This window comes from Agelaius tricolor, unplaced genomic scaffold (genome assembly GCF_023055355.1).
Source record: "Agelaius tricolor isolate 1412-34295 unplaced genomic scaffold, bAgeTri1.0.p SCAF_1, whole genome shotgun sequence".
NCBI classification, from domain to species: Eukaryota; Metazoa; Chordata; class Aves; order Passeriformes; family Icteridae; genus Agelaius; species Agelaius tricolor.
The window spans coordinates 84,235,512-84,253,479 of record NW_027269261.1 but is presented as its reverse complement, the minus strand read 5'-3'; the positions used below and the strand labels follow the sequence as shown (position 1 = coordinate 84,253,479).

General features: G+C 35.4%; 1 protein-coding gene across 1 annotated transcript in view; it reads left to right on the top strand.

Annotated features, from left to right (window-relative positions):
• Positions 1–2,228, top strand: part of SNTG2 (syntrophin gamma 2) — a 194,580-nt gene extending 192,352 nt beyond the window's left edge. Inside the window, exon 17 of the mRNA XM_071448450.1 lies at positions 2,029–2,228. Coding sequence (XP_071304551.1) covers positions 2,029–2,160 — 132 coding nt within the window. The 3' untranslated portion in view covers positions 2,161–2,228. The remainder of the gene's footprint in view (positions 1–2,028) is intronic.
• Positions 2,229–17,968: the final 15,740 nt, after the last annotated feature.

The following is a 17,968-nucleotide window of genomic DNA, read 5'->3' as shown; positions in this document are numbered from 1 at the left end:
AGAACCCTGCATATTCTTCTCATCCATGATATGGCAACCAAGCCCTGCTATATTTGCTGAGATATAGAATCAAATTTAGAATTTTGGTTTCCATTTTGATTTTGATGTTGTCTGCAGCTAAAACCTGAATATCTTTATTTGGGCTTTTAACCTGAAAAAAACCCCGACCCAAACCATACCAAACTAACAAACAAAGAAACAAACAAACAACAACAGCAAAACCCCACAACAATTAAAAAAGTCAGTGTGATTGGAAAACATATCTTGAACAATACCAGAACTGGTAACAGTTCTGCTCTGGTCAACAAATAACATACACTAAGACTTACCAGTGTCCCTAATGTCATGAAATGCACAGGGCACAATAACACTATCTGTCAGCATCTCCATTATTTGCCTTTCATGTGATGTCAAGGCTCATGTCTTGTTCAAACAGTGATTCAACAGCTCTCAGAAGTTCTCAATAAAATTGCATGCATGGTAATAATGCAACAGGCCTGTCAAGCTCTTTATGACATGTAATAAATCCAACTCTCCTAGTGGGTGGATGAAAAAAGAACATATATTTTTCTTCCTTGGCTGTGCATATGCAGTGAAGGAGGTCAGTGCATTGTGCTCATTTTTTGTATTTTCAGTACCAGCAGGAAATCTTGCAGTTTTGTCCTCCCACTGCTTTAATCCAATCTTTTGTATTCTTCTCCCAGTGTCTTCCTTCCAGTGCCTTTGTTATACTTAATCCACTTATTATGGTACATACAGTAAACTGAAAGAGCTTTGGTTATTGAAATATTAGACATGCACAGAATCTCAATTAAAGAAAAAAGCAGCAAACTCAGATAAGGAAAGCAAACATAAGGGTGCTGTTAGGTGGTATAGCACAAATAAAATGATCAGTTACTCATCTGCCTGACTGACTACAGAGACAAATGTTACTTAAAAAAAATAAACTATCAGAGCAATGTATTTGTTTGAAAGAAGTGTCATTGGTGTTATTTTCTAGGAAGAATTCACATTGCTTTCGAAAGCTAAAGAGGCTGCATTTCCATCTATAAAACTATATTCAAGATAGCAAAGAGACATATTGTGTCCCAGTCTTCAGACTATGCAACAGCTACATTTTCCCAAGTCAGAAAGCCATCCTTATCTTTTACTAAATCCATATATTCAAATTAAACCCCTCTTCCCCTTTCCCTTTTGTAATCAACACGTAAGCAAATCCTTACCCCAGCTTATCCTTAGGTATGTGTGACTATTCCTCATTATCTACACCTGACTAGCAGGCTGCAGGATTGCAAAGGCAGCCAGAACATCCATCAAACATCCTTCAGACACAAAGCTCCACAGCCCTACCCCATTAGTGGACTTCTTGATCAAGTACTACTGTTATAAGCTGCATTTCTAGAAGCTTCTGGTGCATGAGGCCTCAGATGAGCCCCACCTTTCTGATGCCACCATAGGTGGCCACATCTAGCTGAGGCCTGTAAGATAACATCTCCAGAGCTCTGCTTCTGTTTTATGATCCCAGAGGATTGCTCATCCCTGCACAAACCTAACATAAGATAGTGAAGATGTGAGAGACAAGAGGTGTGGACAAGCTGCTAAACTGCATGAGGAGTGCTTATATGCCACACATTTTGCTTTTCAGCTCTGTAATAACTTTCAAAATTGGCACCACTCTTGAAAACAATCCAAAAATAGGGAACTTGCAGTATTAACTGCAGTAAGTAGTGCTGTTGTCACATAAAACATAGATTTAGTGTTACTGCTGGTCTTCCACCTCTAAGTAGAGTATATCTTCCAGAAACAAGAGCATATTAGTATTCAAAAGGTTATTCACAAGAGATGAACAAGGTATGGATATACAGATTTTATTCTTAACAATTTTAATTTTACAGTTTCCTATAAAAATTCAATTTTCATGTTAAGGCCATTATTGTTTTCTAACTAGTCTACTCTTTATTCATATAAAATGTTTATAAACCTGAATTGAATTCATTTTTTTTCTTTTTTTTCTCTTACTTCTTTCAGGAACTTGAATTTCAGGATCTGACGGCAGTTTTACACTGTATTCACTCCTTTATAGCAGCAAAAGTGGCATCTGTGGATCCTGTATTCATAGACAGTCAGAGTGTTGCAAGAAAATATATGTACAGTAACTGATACTAGATTAAATGTTGTGACTATGGAAAATAAATTATTTTCTTAACAAAAGTAGTTATTTCATTCACAATATTGCAACTTGGTGATTTTATAAAAAGGCTCTAGTTGTGTTATCTGTAATGTTAAGAGTTTTCACAATCTGATAAGTATTTTGAATCTATGAGTTTAAAAATACTAATTCAAAGCTTGTTATCTTCACCATTGATCTAAAATTCCAAGTGAATATTTGTAGAGTCATTTTGATTTCTGCTCTCATGATGATACATTCTACCCCTTATTACATAGTAATGTGGAGTAACATTTGAAAAGTGTATGTCCAAAATTTGGCCTCTAAGTCTCTTTTGAAAAGTGTTGGGCATACAGACAATTACTACAGTCTTCACTGTAGAAAAAAGGTAATTATTGAAGACAACTGCTGTAGGGATCAAACTTTCATCTTCCTTCTATATCTTTGAAAACTTGTAGTTCTGTGGTTGGGCTCTTTCAAGGCCTGAGAGTTTAGCTCTTGTAAAACACTAAATACTCTATCTATTTCATGTCTAGGAACATAGCTAAGCATGCACTTGGCTCTAAAAATACTCAGCAGCCCCAGTATTTGCAAGGTAATGTTAAGAGTGTATTTAAGTATTAGCTGTGAAGAGCTTTAGACTCAGCTAAGAAGCCCAACTATAGACACTTAAGTTTTAAGAAACTTGCCATAGGGTTTTCTTATCTTTTAATAAAGCTTCCATGACCCATTCATTTATTCATTAATAGATTGACTTGACACCTATCCTTTGATGTAATGCTCTGTATGCTTGGGAACAGCTTTTATTTGGAGAAACATGCGTCCAAGATAAGATGAACATAACAAAACATAAATATTTTTCTGGCACATCTGCCTTTCTTTTTCCTATCACTTTAACCTTGACTCTTATTCAAGAAAAGTGGATTTTGTCCTTGCTGAGGAAAAAATGTTGTGTTACTTTTGACATATGCCTAACTTTCCTTCTGAAATCATAATCTTAAATGAACAGATAATACTTCCCGCAATTGAAAAAATTATTAAAAAAGAAGGCATTTAATCTTAGAGCAAATTCCCTGTAAGTGATACCAGATATTGCAAGTTTTTCTGATAGGAGTTTCTGTTTTTCTCACTTGTACTTTTGACGCAGCATCAAGAAAATAAAACAATCAAAATCGAACAAGTAGAGTATCTTAAGTAGAAGCCATGGAAAGGAGTGAATTCATCAAAGTTCCCCCTATATTTTAGGAGTCTGATAAAGTTACAACCTAAAGTTACTGTAGCCTAACGAAAAGAGGTTGGTGCCTTTAAAAGGTCTCAAGTGAGGAGTGTTTTTACATAAACTCAGTGCTTAAGTTTAGTCAGCTAAATTCTCTCCTTCAGGTCTTGAGCTGTCTTTTCATACTGCAGTGGGGCACTTGCTTCAAACTGATGCTTCCCTGTCCACTTAAAGCTTGGGCACAAATAAAGTGCCTGATGCAGGTGATTTAATCCTGCCAGGAGGATTGCATGTTTCTAAGTGTTATCCATAGAGAAATTCATTTGAATGGTGCAGACTCTGTTTGGAGTTCCAGTGTTGTTTGCATTGAGGCATGCTAACTCCTGGTAAAGCAGTACTTAGCAAATGTGAGAAATATTTTTATTATTTTAAAATAAATCTTTATAGCCATTATTGTATCTTTAACATACATAATCTCAATTTTATAATAATTTGATTTCAAGAAAATAATTTTAAAAGTTTACTTTTCTGAACACACATTTATTGAAAATGTTTCATTTAATTTTCAGCTTTCTTTTTCTTTTCAGCTCATTGTATTTACTGGGGTTTTAACAGTCACAAATTACAGCATTAACATTATAGTATCTTTCTTACAACCAATTCTCAATTGAGTTTATTAGCATGAATAATTAGAAGCATCACTTTTTCTGTAGGATGAAGAATTATGGAATTAATTCAGTTTTGTTTTTCTAATATTTTCTCACAGACAAAGTTCAATACTAACATGTTAGTTATAGTAGAAAACTGTACCGGCTAGTTCTGAACTGGTACTACAGTCAGACATCTAGATTTAATGTTTTAAGAATCATGTAATCATAAACTAGAATATCTCCCCAAATACTGTAATAAAACCTTAAAATAAATTAGGCCTAATTTATTAAATAATCTTTCATTTCCACCAAAAAATATTCTGCAGTTCAAAAAGAGCATTATTGATTTTTTTCCAAAACCACTGGATACTGCACTTCTCAAATTTCTTATATGAAGTTGCTTATGCTGATTTTAATTAATTTTGTTATTGTTTAATGGAATTTCTACATTCTTTTAGTCTTTTGATGAGCTACTGTTTTTGCAACATAGTAGTTTTCTTCTACATGCCCAAATCAATCTCAAGGAATATTAGAGAAAAAATTCTTTTAAATTCACCATCTGAAATTCAGCATTGTATTTTAGAAATAATTCTCCAAACATATTTTTAATGAGGAACTTGAAGATCAAGCTCAAGATTAGCTCAGTTGCTTTTTCCTTTCTTTCTTTCTTTCACATTCTACAACACTCTCAAGGCAGGTACTAAAGGCCAGTTATTTGAGAAAGTTGCCAGAGGCTGGGAAAAGCTAATGGATTGCTAGTTACTCAGCTATTATATAGGCTGTGTAGGGCTTCCATAGCACCTTGTATTTCTTAGTCATATACCTCATATTTGAAAATGTTGCATTCCAAATTTGTTCCGTTGCTTATGTTTCTTATGTCAAAGCATATAAGTTCGTCATTGCCTTCAGAATGTGGATCACATATCATGCATATATTTTTCTCTGTCAATGTTTTGAGTATCTGCACCACATTTCAGCTGACAAAACATCTCAAAATAGGAAAATACTGGGATTCACAATTATATCTGCTGGTAGAAACCTTCCACAATCACCCCTCAAGAATTGTGGGCTGAGGCAGAGGACACCTGCTTAAGCCATTTCAAATGTCAAATATTTAATTTCTAATGAGATCATAAAACAAATTTTTATATTCTTTGTTACATTCTTGTGATATATTAAGCTTTAGTCTTACAATCTCATCATTTATTTGAGTATAGTTTTCCTTTATATTTTTCTAGGGTGACAAAGGTGTAGCAGAATTGAATATGGAGTAGGAAAAGACAACCATTTATGGAAGCAGCACCATAAACAGCAGGCTGGGGAAGGAAGCATACAAACATAGTGTTATAAAATTGGGCCCCATCACAAAATCAAGATAGCCACTTGTGATTAGAAATGAGTAAAAACAGGACAGTCTCTGTATGTCCAAATTATCTTTATGCCTTTTTTTAAACTCAAGACTTGGTTAAAAGGGTAAAAATGATCCCATCTACAAACGTGATTTTGAGCAAATGGGTAGTACTCTTGATTTAAATTAGAACAAGGCTCATCAGTGACTTATAAATTAAGGAGTGGTACAGCCTGGATTTAAGCACAGGACTTGAATCATACTGATGATTTGTTAATATAATTTCTGGAATTTTTTGCTCTAACATGATTAAAATCTGCAGAAAAAAATCCTATTCACAATCAAGCTAAAGTCAGCTCAGCTCTGTTCTCAGTGCATGGCATGGTTGTGCTACCCTGTTGAAAACACCAGAGCATTTAATAGAGGCAATGTGGCCAGGGTGTGCCAGATGGCCTCAGGGATAAAAAACAAGACCTGACAATTTTAGTTATAAATTTAGGTGTTACCAGAGCATTTCACTGCCTTAATCTGAGCTATAATATTTTGTTTTATTTTTGCCTGTAATCATAAAGTCTGGGAGGCTGAGGCTGTGCTGATCCAAAGCTCAAGATATGGAAATCTGACTGAATTCTTCTAAGGTTAGGATCTTAGAAAAACTATTTCAAAATTATTCTTAACCTTGAGCCAGTAGGCCTGAAGCTTAAAAAATAATTTTCTGTGGGAGGAAGACTTAGCTATTCCAAATTTTGAAACCATTAATCTAAAATCCTGTATTATATCTGAAATACATTAATTCATAAGTAACTTCAGACAAAGGCATGCTTTTTCCACAAAACCTTTAATGTGTAATCTGATTTTTGCAGTGGCCTAAGCAGAATTTAAAATTGCCTGAATTTCTTTTTAAGTACATGTCTATAAATGCTTCTATCAAAATGCTGTCAGTATTTTGTAACACTTTCCTGCCCACCTGAGTATCTCCTCTGTTGCAGTGTCAGAGTGAGATGTGTATAATGGCAATGCAATTTTTCTGCTTTTTGTTTACTTCTGTTGTTGATTTTCTTTTAATATAGTTTGCCTGTGTCCTCCAGTAAGCTTTTTCAGAGCAGAGAGGGTGAATGTTAGGAAGGAAGCACTTTTCTCCAAGCTCTCTTGAGAGGCAAAGTGGTGATTTCTGTCGCTCTTTCCTGTACATGAGAAATGGGAGAAAGTACTGAAAAAATGGAAGTAGGGGAGAAATGGACAGACAGACTGTGAAATCTTAAAAAACTTCTTCACTTAGGTATACAAAACCCTTCTTGGAACTCATTTGACTTCATCAGGAACTTCATCAGGAAATTTATATTTCAGTGTAGTTGTCTTACTTTGAATTGCTGTTATTGAGCTATGGATGCTGAAGAGTTGAAGTCTGCAAAGAAAAAATGTAAAATATATTATGTAATTGTATTTTTTTTAAACAATGCTTCAAAATGTTTAAGTACTTTTGTGTTGAAGCATGCAGTCAAGCAATTATCTTATGTGAACTAAAGACCTTGTAGTAAATTTACTAAGTGCAAAACAAATTTGTGCAGCATACAAGATGAAATCAAATATGTATTTTAATATGGTTCAAGCACAAAAAAAACTTAAGTAAAATATTTTTATGAAATTTGAAGTTATCAAATTCCATGGATATGAGCCAAAATCCACTGCTGTTTTAAGTCCCAGTAAAGTATACAGGACTTTGCCTGAAACAAAGATACGTGATTTTAAATAATAAACAGAGAAACCAAAATGTTTTTCTTTTCTAATATTCCTTCAGTGCACAGCTGCCTACATGTTCACTTAAAGGATTAATTCCTACTGAAAACACTGCTGACTTTTCAGTAGGGAATCAAAATCAGAACTATTTGGGCTGAAAGCCATAATCTTTTTTTTGGAGCAGCTGTCACGATGCCCTGTACAAGTTGCACTTATGCGGGTACTCGGACCTCTAGTTTAAATGGACCACAGATATTTTTTCAGTGCAAAGACATGATCTATTGTGCAAGTCTACACATCTGGAGGTGTGAGTGGCAGAAGCATCTCAGCTGCATAGATCTCTAGGATTGCAAGACAACCAAGCAGGGAAAGGAAGTTAAATGTAAGAACTTTATTTTTCCTTCCTCACTACCAATTATTCTTGGAACATTATTTCTGTTATATTTCTAGGCTACTAACTGACTGTTTCTTACAAGTCTCTAAATTCCCAACTATGATGGAAATGCCATACTCGATATTTATTAAGGAATTAGTGTAGAAATTAGGTCCCCAGTCTGTGTTAATCATCTGGTCTGCACCCCATAACCAGTGGATAGAAACCAGCAAATCTGAGGAGTGCTTTATTCCTTACTGCAATAGATGCCTAAAACCAGTGGAATAAATAATGTTCTGAGAAGGCATCTTTGTCCATCAACAAACTATACTACCACATAGATTTTTGACAGCTCAATTTTCTATAGATAGGTTTAATATCAGATTTATGTACCAATACAATAAAAGTAGCAATCATGAGCAATGTTGCAGGATTATGGGAATAAAATGAAACAATGCTGAAGTGAATGAAATTTAAATCAGAATTTTGTCATCCTATTTAACTGGCAGGGAAGAGGGAAGAAAAGGTAAAATATAAAATAATACAGTAGGAATTGTATTAATTCATAGATGAGTTCTATGTCTCAGGAGATGTACTGACTCTTGGAACACAGAGCTACTCATAAAAAAAATATTAGAGACATTCCACTGTATCTCTAAGCACTTTGTTCAATTAACATTCAAAACTGAGCTAAATTACTACCCTACAATATCCATAAGTAGAGTACATAATCAGCTCACTGTTTTCTTTTTGCACAGAAGACAGACAAGTATTCCCTGGTGGAGTGAATATGAATACCAAATTGGTTTCAGGGATAAAACTTTCCCTGTCTTTTAAAGTAGAAGTCCTTTACTGAACCAGTGTGTTTTATTGCTGGATAGAACTGGAAAAAGCAGCTCTTAAATTTTTCTCACTGGGACTTAGAGAAGTGCTATGACTTGCATGTCTTGTACTCTAACCATTTTCAATAATATGAAGAATCTCTGGAATGAAGGCAGGAATTTTCCTTATTTGCCTAAAACTAAAAGAATGGTGGCTTCCACAAAAGCCCCAGCAGCTATTAGCACATATCACATCATATTGCTTGAGATATATTGATGATTTCACAGAACTCAAAAGAGGAAACATGCAGCCAGAGAGAAGTAGGAAACCGCAACATCCAAATGACTGCAGAATTGAATCTCACAGACATTTCTGGGCTTCAATTCTTTATTCAAGCCAATGATTTTTACCAGCATTTGTATTATTATTATTAGAAATGTATTTCTCCCCGTCTCTTGGATATTTATAGCAGGTTGAAAGGAAAAGTGTCAGATTCATAACCAAACTTATGTTTAATTTGCCCTTTACCTCTCTTTGGACCAAGACATTGTAGAATTTAATTTAGCTCACTCCATATGGTAGGTAAAAATGCTCTTATGACAGCATCAGATTATGGGCTCCTGTTCAATCATAGTTAATTTATTCCCAGTCCTGCAAATAATTTCCCTGAGTTTATTTGCTTGTTGTATTCTTTTGCACTTCAGTGTTTTACTAATAGCTCAAAATATTCTTAATATTCTTTTATTTCACTACAATATTGGTCACCCTAATTCTATTAAGCCAAGTGCTTCTATGCCTTTTGTTGCCACATTAACCATTTTTATTCTTAATTTCCTTTTACTTTCTTAATACGTTTCTCACTCAGTGTTTTATATACTGTAGAGAAATATCTGCAATTGCAATCAGGAAATTATCCCTAAAAAGACAGTTTCTGAATGGTCATATGAAAAGGATCTAAACAAGCTTTCTCTGTTTTAATCATGCAGATATTTTACTAATTTTCTTCTTGGAAAAACTTGTACTGTACTTCAGTTTTGTCTGGTATGTCATACTATGCACAGCAGTGTAGTAGGTCTTTCCCATGCTAATTATTATACAGCCTTCAACAATATGTGCCTTTCATCAGTAGTAAATCCAGTTATGTGGCATGCTTTCATGTGATTTCACTTAATCTATCTTAAAGACAAGTAGGTTTTCTGGGTTTTTTTTTTTTAATTTAAATAGCATGGCCAGTCACCAAGTGGTCCTTTTCACTCAGAATTGCTTAGCTCCTCTGCCTCTGCCTTCAAAGAAAATGTTCTCCCAGTGGGACATGACATCTTTTGTTTTGTAACAATACAGGCAAGTAGGTAAGGTATAGATGTTATTTTTTTCAATTCTTTTCAATAAGCACAGTCTATCCTCTACCAGCCAAAGCTGCACTACTTTCCCAATAGGCTGAAAATGCCTGTGTGGTAACCTGTGTCTAAGAGTGAGTCCCATTTTCGCCTAATGTTTTCTAATCAGTTTCCTAATTTTTATTGGTGCATATTAATCTGCAATAAACACTACCCCAAGATTTATCATACCACTGCCATTTTATCAAGATCATTTTTCTGAAATATTATATGTTGTGTTCATTTGTCACAGCTCTTTCAAAAAAATCTATCAAACTTTTTTTCTTTCACAGGTACATTTTCATCTCTTGGTCTGAAAAAAATTCAATTGCCTGATAAAAAAAATCTCTGTAGTTTTCTCCAACAATTTGCTTAATTGATGTTATCTTTTTCTCTTAATTTTCCTTTTTTTTTCCTTTTGACAAAAAATGAGAAAAAAGTTATATGTGGAATAATAAGTTGCATGCTCCATCCTATTTTTCTTTTTCCCACATTCCTTTTAATCCTGACATTTAAAACACACCCAGAATTATGTCTCTGTGACAGGAAAACACACCATCCAAAATCAAAAATTAAGACTTCAAACTGTGTGAAATAACCTCACAAGTACATACATGGGCAGGTTACTGTACACTATTGTTTGACACCAGAATTTGGAAATTGCCAGAACTGTGTGGAACTCAAATTTAATTATCTGAACTGCAAATAAAATTGCAGCTGAGGAAATGGGTGTTTCATTAAATATTGCAAAAACTAGGAACATTTCTATAGCATAAGGAAGAGGGGACATTTTGGTATCAGGCATGTGGGGTTTTTTTATATTAAAATGTTTTGCGAACCATGTGGACATAGCTACCAATCTGTGTCTGGCTGGTTTTTATCACCTAGAAAAACCAGGGACCAGTAAAAAATACATAGGAAGGAATTTCCCAGAGTAATTCAACTCTTCAGAAAATTTCTTGTGTAGACAGACATCTTGTCTCTGTCATTTTAAAGCATCATATATCAGACTTCAAAAGCTGAACTCTACCTCACAATATAAACCCAGCAGCATTCACTGTGTGCTATTTGCAATTTGCAGACTGAAGGATTTTCCATCAGAGATCAACTTCCATCTAACAAAGAACAAGCAAAAGATGTATTTTAAACACCCACAAAAAGGACACAGAGTTTTAAACCAGGGTAAGGTAGAGTCATAAAGGTTGGAAGAGATCCCCAAGATCATCAAGTCCAGCTGCCAACCCAACACTACCACTGTAACCACTAAACCACATCACCCAGTGCCAGGTCCAGATGCCTTTTATAAACACCTCCAGGGATGGTGACTCCATCACCTCCCTGGGCAAGCTATTCCAATGCCTGGCCACCCTAACAGTGACATTTCTTTTCTAATATCTAATCTGAATCTCACCTGTCTCAGCTTAAGGTCATTTCCTCTTGTCCTCTCACTGCAGGCACAGCAGGAGAGACCAACCCTCACCTCACTTTTCAGGGAGTTGTAGAGAGTGATGAGGTCCCCCCTGAGCCTCCTCTTCTGAAGACTAAACAAAACCAGCTCCCTCAGCTGTTCCTCCTAGGACATGTTCTCTGGTCCCTTCATGAGCCTTGTTGACCTTCTCTGGACTCACTCCAGTACCTTAATGTCCTTTTTGAAATGAGTGGCCCAAAACTGGACACAGTACTCAAGGTGTGGACTCAAGTACTCACCAGTGCTGAGTACAGGGAGACAGCCACTGCCCTGGCCCTGCTGGCCACACTATTGCTGATACAGGCCAGGACACCTCCATTGGCCTTTTGGCCATCTGGGCATACACTGGCTCATGTTCAGCTGGCTGTTAACCAGCACCTCCAGTCCCTTTCTGCTGAATAGCTCTCAAGCCACTCCTCCCCAGCCTGTAGCACGGCAGGGGGTTGTTTTGACCCAAGCCAGGACTCTTCCTCTTATTGAACCTCCTGCAGTTGTCCTCAGCCCATTGATGGAGTCTGTCCAGGTCTCTCTGCAGAGCCTTCCTGCCTTCCTCAATCAGATCAATGCTCCCTCCCACCCAGCCTGGTATCACCTACAAATTTATTGAGGGTGGACTTAAGCCCAGTATTCAGGTCTTCAATAAGGATGTTAAACAGGACTGGCCCCAACACTGAGCCCTGGGGAACACGTCTGGTGACAGCTGCCAGCCACAGTGAGCTCCACTCACCACAGCTCTCTGCACTTGGCCAGACACACAGCTTTTACTCTTGGAAGAGCTTACCCATCCAAGCTGCCAGCAGCCAGCTTTTCTGAGAGGATGCTCTAGGAGATGGTGTCAAACACTTCACTGAAGTCTAGACTACATCCACAGCCTTTCGCTCATCAATTAGGCTGGTCACTTTGTCATAGGAGAACATTAGGTTGGTCAAGCAAGACCTTCCTTAGGTATTGATATAACTTTAGTTATATCAACATATATATATGTTATGTAGTATATGTTATATATATATAAAATATATATATTATATATTACTCTATAATATATATTATCTATTATGTATTATGTATGTATATATATATCATATGTATATAATACCTTCTGTGAACTCTAGTTAGTGAGAACAGTGTAAACTGTTAAATGTCTTTGGGGATTTCTTCAGAGGAAACTCAAAAAAGAGAGTTCCATAATCGACTTCCCCCTTGCTGAGCAGGTCTTGCAGTGGGAAGTTGATCTAGCAGTTCTAGTATTATGTGTAAGTGATTATTTAGATCACTCTAAATGAAAATTGCTAAGTTTAGAACAATCTACTCACACTAGGCACTCACTTTTAATTCCTAGACATTCACAGTTTTCTGAGCATATTTCAGTTAATAACTCTAGCTGGCTGGGAGTGTGCATATAAATGATTGCTGTGCCTCAGTTGATGAGTGAAGTTGTCATTAAGCTGCAATAGCTTGATTACCTATGGTTGCTTATCTGTGAATCTATCCTTGGACTTCTCAGGTCAAATAGATTAGCCCCACTAGAAGCGTGCTTCAGTGGTGGGTTTGAAATTAAATTAAAAATATAAGACATTTTCTGCAAAATATTCTTAGGGTGGTGAGTGCAAGCAAGTAGTTGCATTAAGAGTAGAAGAAATTAAGCACATTTGATGTACTTGAAAAGTCTATTAAAGTCCATCTTTAGGTTTTGAAAATCTAAGGATTTCTAATCATATAAAAATGAGCTGTTTTGTACTGATGGCAACATAATTATGCAGTGTAGGAAAGTCATACTTCAAGTTGTAGTATTGTCACATTTTCAAATGTGAGAGGTCATTCAGAACACCTGTTTGTTCAGCTGCATTATTGCTTATGTTCCTCTCTTCAAATGTATGCCTGACTCATTTATGTCCTTATCCAGAACCTCCACCACGTACTCCTGGAGGCGCTTCATCCTGGTCATTCCCTCATTCCTATGTCAGAAAACAAAGAGCCACCATTTCTCATTTGCATTTTGTCTCCGATTTTTGAAAGTGAGGAGGTTTTATGTTTAGACCTAGAAGAAAAATGCTTTCCTTCCTTGAATCAAAACTAAAACAAACAAAAAAAAGAAAAAGAGGCAAATATTCTTTTCCAACCCAAATGTTTCCTATGTTTCTAAAAGCTATCTTAAAGGAGGAAAAAAACCCTTTAATTTAGCACAGTGTTCCTAAATATTTTCTACGTTCCCCCAAGCCTCCATGAATTAGTCAAATGGGATTACGAGCAGTTTAAAGGTGCTAGCAAGCAAATGTGGCCTCAGCCTGTCTCTACACTCACAGGGTGAAACAAAGGTATAATTCTCAACTGTTACTAGGAGAAGGAAGATTAATCTTTTTAGAGAAACATATACTAAAACATATACTAATTTGATTTCTTTTCTTGCATTTTTTGGTCATCTATACTTTTGTTGTTGGCTTCTTTTCCTAGTTGAACTGTTCAGCCTCCACAAAAAAAAAAAAAAAAAAAGGTTTTTCTGATACTCTAATTATAGGATGAATTTGGAGGAGTACTTACTGGGATGAGTTAACCAAGCAGATTTCTGTGCATCCCAGCAAAACTGTTGTACATCTGGCAGTACCTCTCAACCAGCAATCAATCTGCCCAAGTCCAGACCACAAAGACTTGAAGCTCCAGGATCCAGCACTTGGGGAATTCTCAGCCTGTCAGTTTTCCTGTGACCATGCTTTATTTCAGAAAACAGGCCCTGGATTATAGAGATGTTTGCAAGTTCTTATCATTTAATAACAGCAGAGCTTTAGGGGTAACCAGTCAGAAACAGAGAATACCCGTTTTTCATTAAAACTTCCCATACTGCAGATTAGGGCAGAAGCAAATTCACTGTTATGAAGTACTGAAAATGAGTGGTGCCTGAATCTCCTCTTTCTCTTTTTGTCCCTGATTGTCTTGGTTCCATATGATTCCATTATTTTAGCTGAGCATCCTCAGCCTTTTCGTCGCCATGATGATCACAGCACCCACCACTTTTGAAAATGGTGCCTGTTCATGCCAAAGACGTTGAGCTGGGATAATTCACTGCCTAGAATTTGTGCAGTTGTCTCTTGTTCACCTTGTAAAGGCAACAATGGGCTAATTTTAAGTATATAAATAAAGGCCAGTCTATGGGAGCGACTTGCCATTTAATTTCAAACATTTAATATTTACACAATGAATTTTTTTTTGTTAGAAACGGGTAGTTGTGTTATAATATGTGATTACAGTCTTAAAGGCAAAACTTATGTAAAAGCCGTCTTGTAAATGAGATTGCTGCATTCACAAGGCTCTTGTCTGTAGAACACAAAGCTCTGAAAAAGCACATATAAGTGCTTCTAACCACCTTTTATGTACGACCAACTTACTGCTGTTGAATAATAGCTGTGGCAGTGTTTGAAATAAAGAGCTCTGCTCTATAAACAGGTACACCACTGACACTTAAAAGTAATTTTAAATATTAATTCAATGGTGGGGAAAAATATATTTAAACTGTAAAAACACTCTCTCAAATGAAAAACTTGGGATGTGAACAGAAAACAACAAACCAAAAAAAGCAAACTAATGAGCTCAACAGGAGCAGCATGGAACCAGGTGCTTGGGAATATGCTGAGTCCTGAGAAGTTGTTATGCAGACCAGAGTAGGCAGCATACATGGTTACAAACATGGAGAGCAGGGAAGGAGAGTTATTCAATAATTACTCGCACAGTGTGAGCAGAAAACTGCTCAATTGTTCTGGAAAAGTGGTCCTATCAGAGAAAGTGAAATCTTTGGGTTTTGGTTTCCTTTTAGTGCTTGTGAGTGATTTTGTAAGTGCAAGTACTTTCTATATCTCTTCTTGAAGTGTGTAAATGTATAATTCACTGCCCTATTCCTGAGATTATAATATCAATTATGCCTTTTGGAGAAAATTATAAATGTTCTCTCAGAGGATGCAATTCCATTCTCCAAGAGGCCACTGAATATTTTCTCATTTCATTCCTCTGCATTCACTCTTCCCATGACAGGTGTCTGTTCATTAATTGTATACCTGCTGTTTTCTGTATTTTTCACTGAGCATCCTTGAATGCTTGAGGTTTTTTTCATATCTGGTCTAGTGCCTCCGGAAATCAAATTTTGTGTTCTCTTAATCAATTTAATCAAAACGTCTTATTTGCAACCAATATTTTGGAATACTTAAATCTCTCAAAGACAGATGGAGATAGGAGTTTTAGCCCTATTTGGAATAATCTGGTAGCTTACTATATTGACAATACAAACTGTCAGTTATTTCAAATTTTTACAGTGACATGACATTATCAGGTGTACTTAAATGATTAATTATTCATGCTTATTGCATTCTCTTTATTCCATTACATGAACAAATTGGATATTTGTTATATAAGCCATGTTTTGTTTTTTTTAAAGGGAATAACAATTTATGATGTTAGATGATCAGAGCTGTATTTATCTTTCTGTTGACTGGAAAGTTAAAAAAAAAAAAGAAACATTTTGCAATGACATTGGGGAATTTAATTTTAATTTAACTATTTTTGCATATTTTGTAGTATATTAGTTGAGTATTAGTCCTGTTTCAACAGAAACATGCCCAACAACTTATGTTGATAGAGATAACAATCTATAAATCACTTATGATTTAAAGTAAGGAATTTAAGGTTATCGGGATGTTCTCAGGTTATAGTTAGCTGTAAAAAATGGAGATTACTTTATTCTTACTGAAAGTGTTAAGTGAAAAGAAGGGAAAGCTACATGAACTTTTATTTGAAAAAACTAGTTTTTATGTGTCCTTGAAACTTGTATTAGGAGCATTCCTACATGTGCTTTTGTATCAATATTCCCAGGAATTGCTATCTTAAATACTAAAGTGTGTTCAGTTTGGGTGGCAGGCACTATCAGTAGCTGAGCCACACAGTACATCTGTGGGAATTTCCATCCCAAAATAATCAGTTTGAAATATGCAGCTGTTGCTTCTCCGCCCCTCCATCATGCCATCTTGTTTGCAAAGTGAAAGGCAATTGCCACTTCTTGGTGAAAACTTGCAGGAACATGTGATGGAGGAGAAGTGTGGAGATTTTTAATGAAATCCCATGTATGAGCATCATTGGCAGTGATGTCCAGAGCTGGTTCATATTCTGATCAGTAATCCTTAGTGTGGCATAAGTCTGACTCCTGGCTACTGTTGTTCATGGGAAAAGAGGTGAATATTTCAGATATTCCTTTTAATTTTTTTTTTTTTAACCCAAAGAAGAAAAAGATATGTAGACACTTTATCGGAAATGTTTCAAACCACTTCCAGATATGCCTTTGAAAGTCAATGGGCATTGGCAGAATTCCTTAAGAACTCAGGGCTTTAGGATTAAAAAGTCAGTGGTGACATTAAAACTCAGGTATTCCCCTCTAATTGCCATTTGTTCTTATTCATACCCTATAAATCTTTATTGAAAGGGAAAAATCATCTTTTCTTCAGTAACTGACATAAGTTTTGAACAATCAAGTATATTGCAGTCTATGGAACAGGGAAAAAAGTGATCTACAGTAGGTAATTGGCACAAGATTTTCAGTTTTAAAACTTTATTCAATGTGATCTCAGAAGTTCTTTTTGAAAAAGAACATTTGAATTAGTATACTCTATTGCAGCCAGTAACTATACCTTATTAAATGTTTCCTGACAGTTCTCTACCTCTGTCCTAAAAATGCATTAGTTCATCAGTTCATAATAGAGCCAAACCTAAACAGGTGTCAAAATTCTATATAGATACATAAAGATTGAATGTTGTTCATCTTTGCCATGTGGTAGTTAAATTTTTGTTGAAGCTCTTTGGGGTTTTGAATAGTGCAGGTTTCTTTACTTTTTTGAGGAAGGTGGTACTGAGGGCTACAATGCAAAAAAATGAGCCCATATATTTGATTGTCTTAGTATAGGGAATTACTTGCAAGTAATCCTGTAATGATCAAAATAAAACTAACAAAAATTTTTCATACTCATAGTGTTTCACATCTAAATGGTATTCATTATATATTTTACTACACATTTTATGTGTTTCAGTTGGCAAATTAAAAAAAGACATCTGAAATGCAGCATTTTTTTGTATGTGCAGCTTTGCTTTTGTTCCTTTTTTATGGGAAATGCAGCCTCTCAACATGTGCATGATTATAGATTTGCATAGTGTAAAATTACTGTAATTTTATCTGTTCAGGAAGTCAGAAAGGGATTTAATAAGTAGTAAAAACTAAACTAGGAAGTAATATAAAGGCAGAGTGTATATATTTTGCACTTTTAAATAACCTTTTATAACAAGAATCTATTATCGTACAGTATACTGTAATTCACTTTGTAGTGATACTCTTGCTATTGTCACAGTATTGTCTTTAAATCTGGATATGAATGGTTTGTATATGTACACACTTCAAAAGTGATTTCTACAATGGAATATGTGCTCCCTGTCACTGTTATTAGCATCCAACTGGAGAAATATTCACCAATTATTTTTTTTATAAATTATGAATGTACAGTGTAAATTAGCAAATCAAATATTGTAGCAATGAGAGATGCACTTTAAAAATGTAAAAGTGTATATCTCCAAGAGTGTTATTTTGTATAGATGTTTTTGAATAAATAATTTATTGCTCATTAGTGGGGGTTTTTTTCATTTATGAAATAAATATAATGTATTTGAAAGCAGCTATTTGAGATTTATATTTTATCATCAATGATTTTATTGGGTTTCTTACTTTTTAAAATTAAGCTTTTGGAATGAGAAAAGTGAATGACTTAGTCACATTTTCCTTTTCATTCAC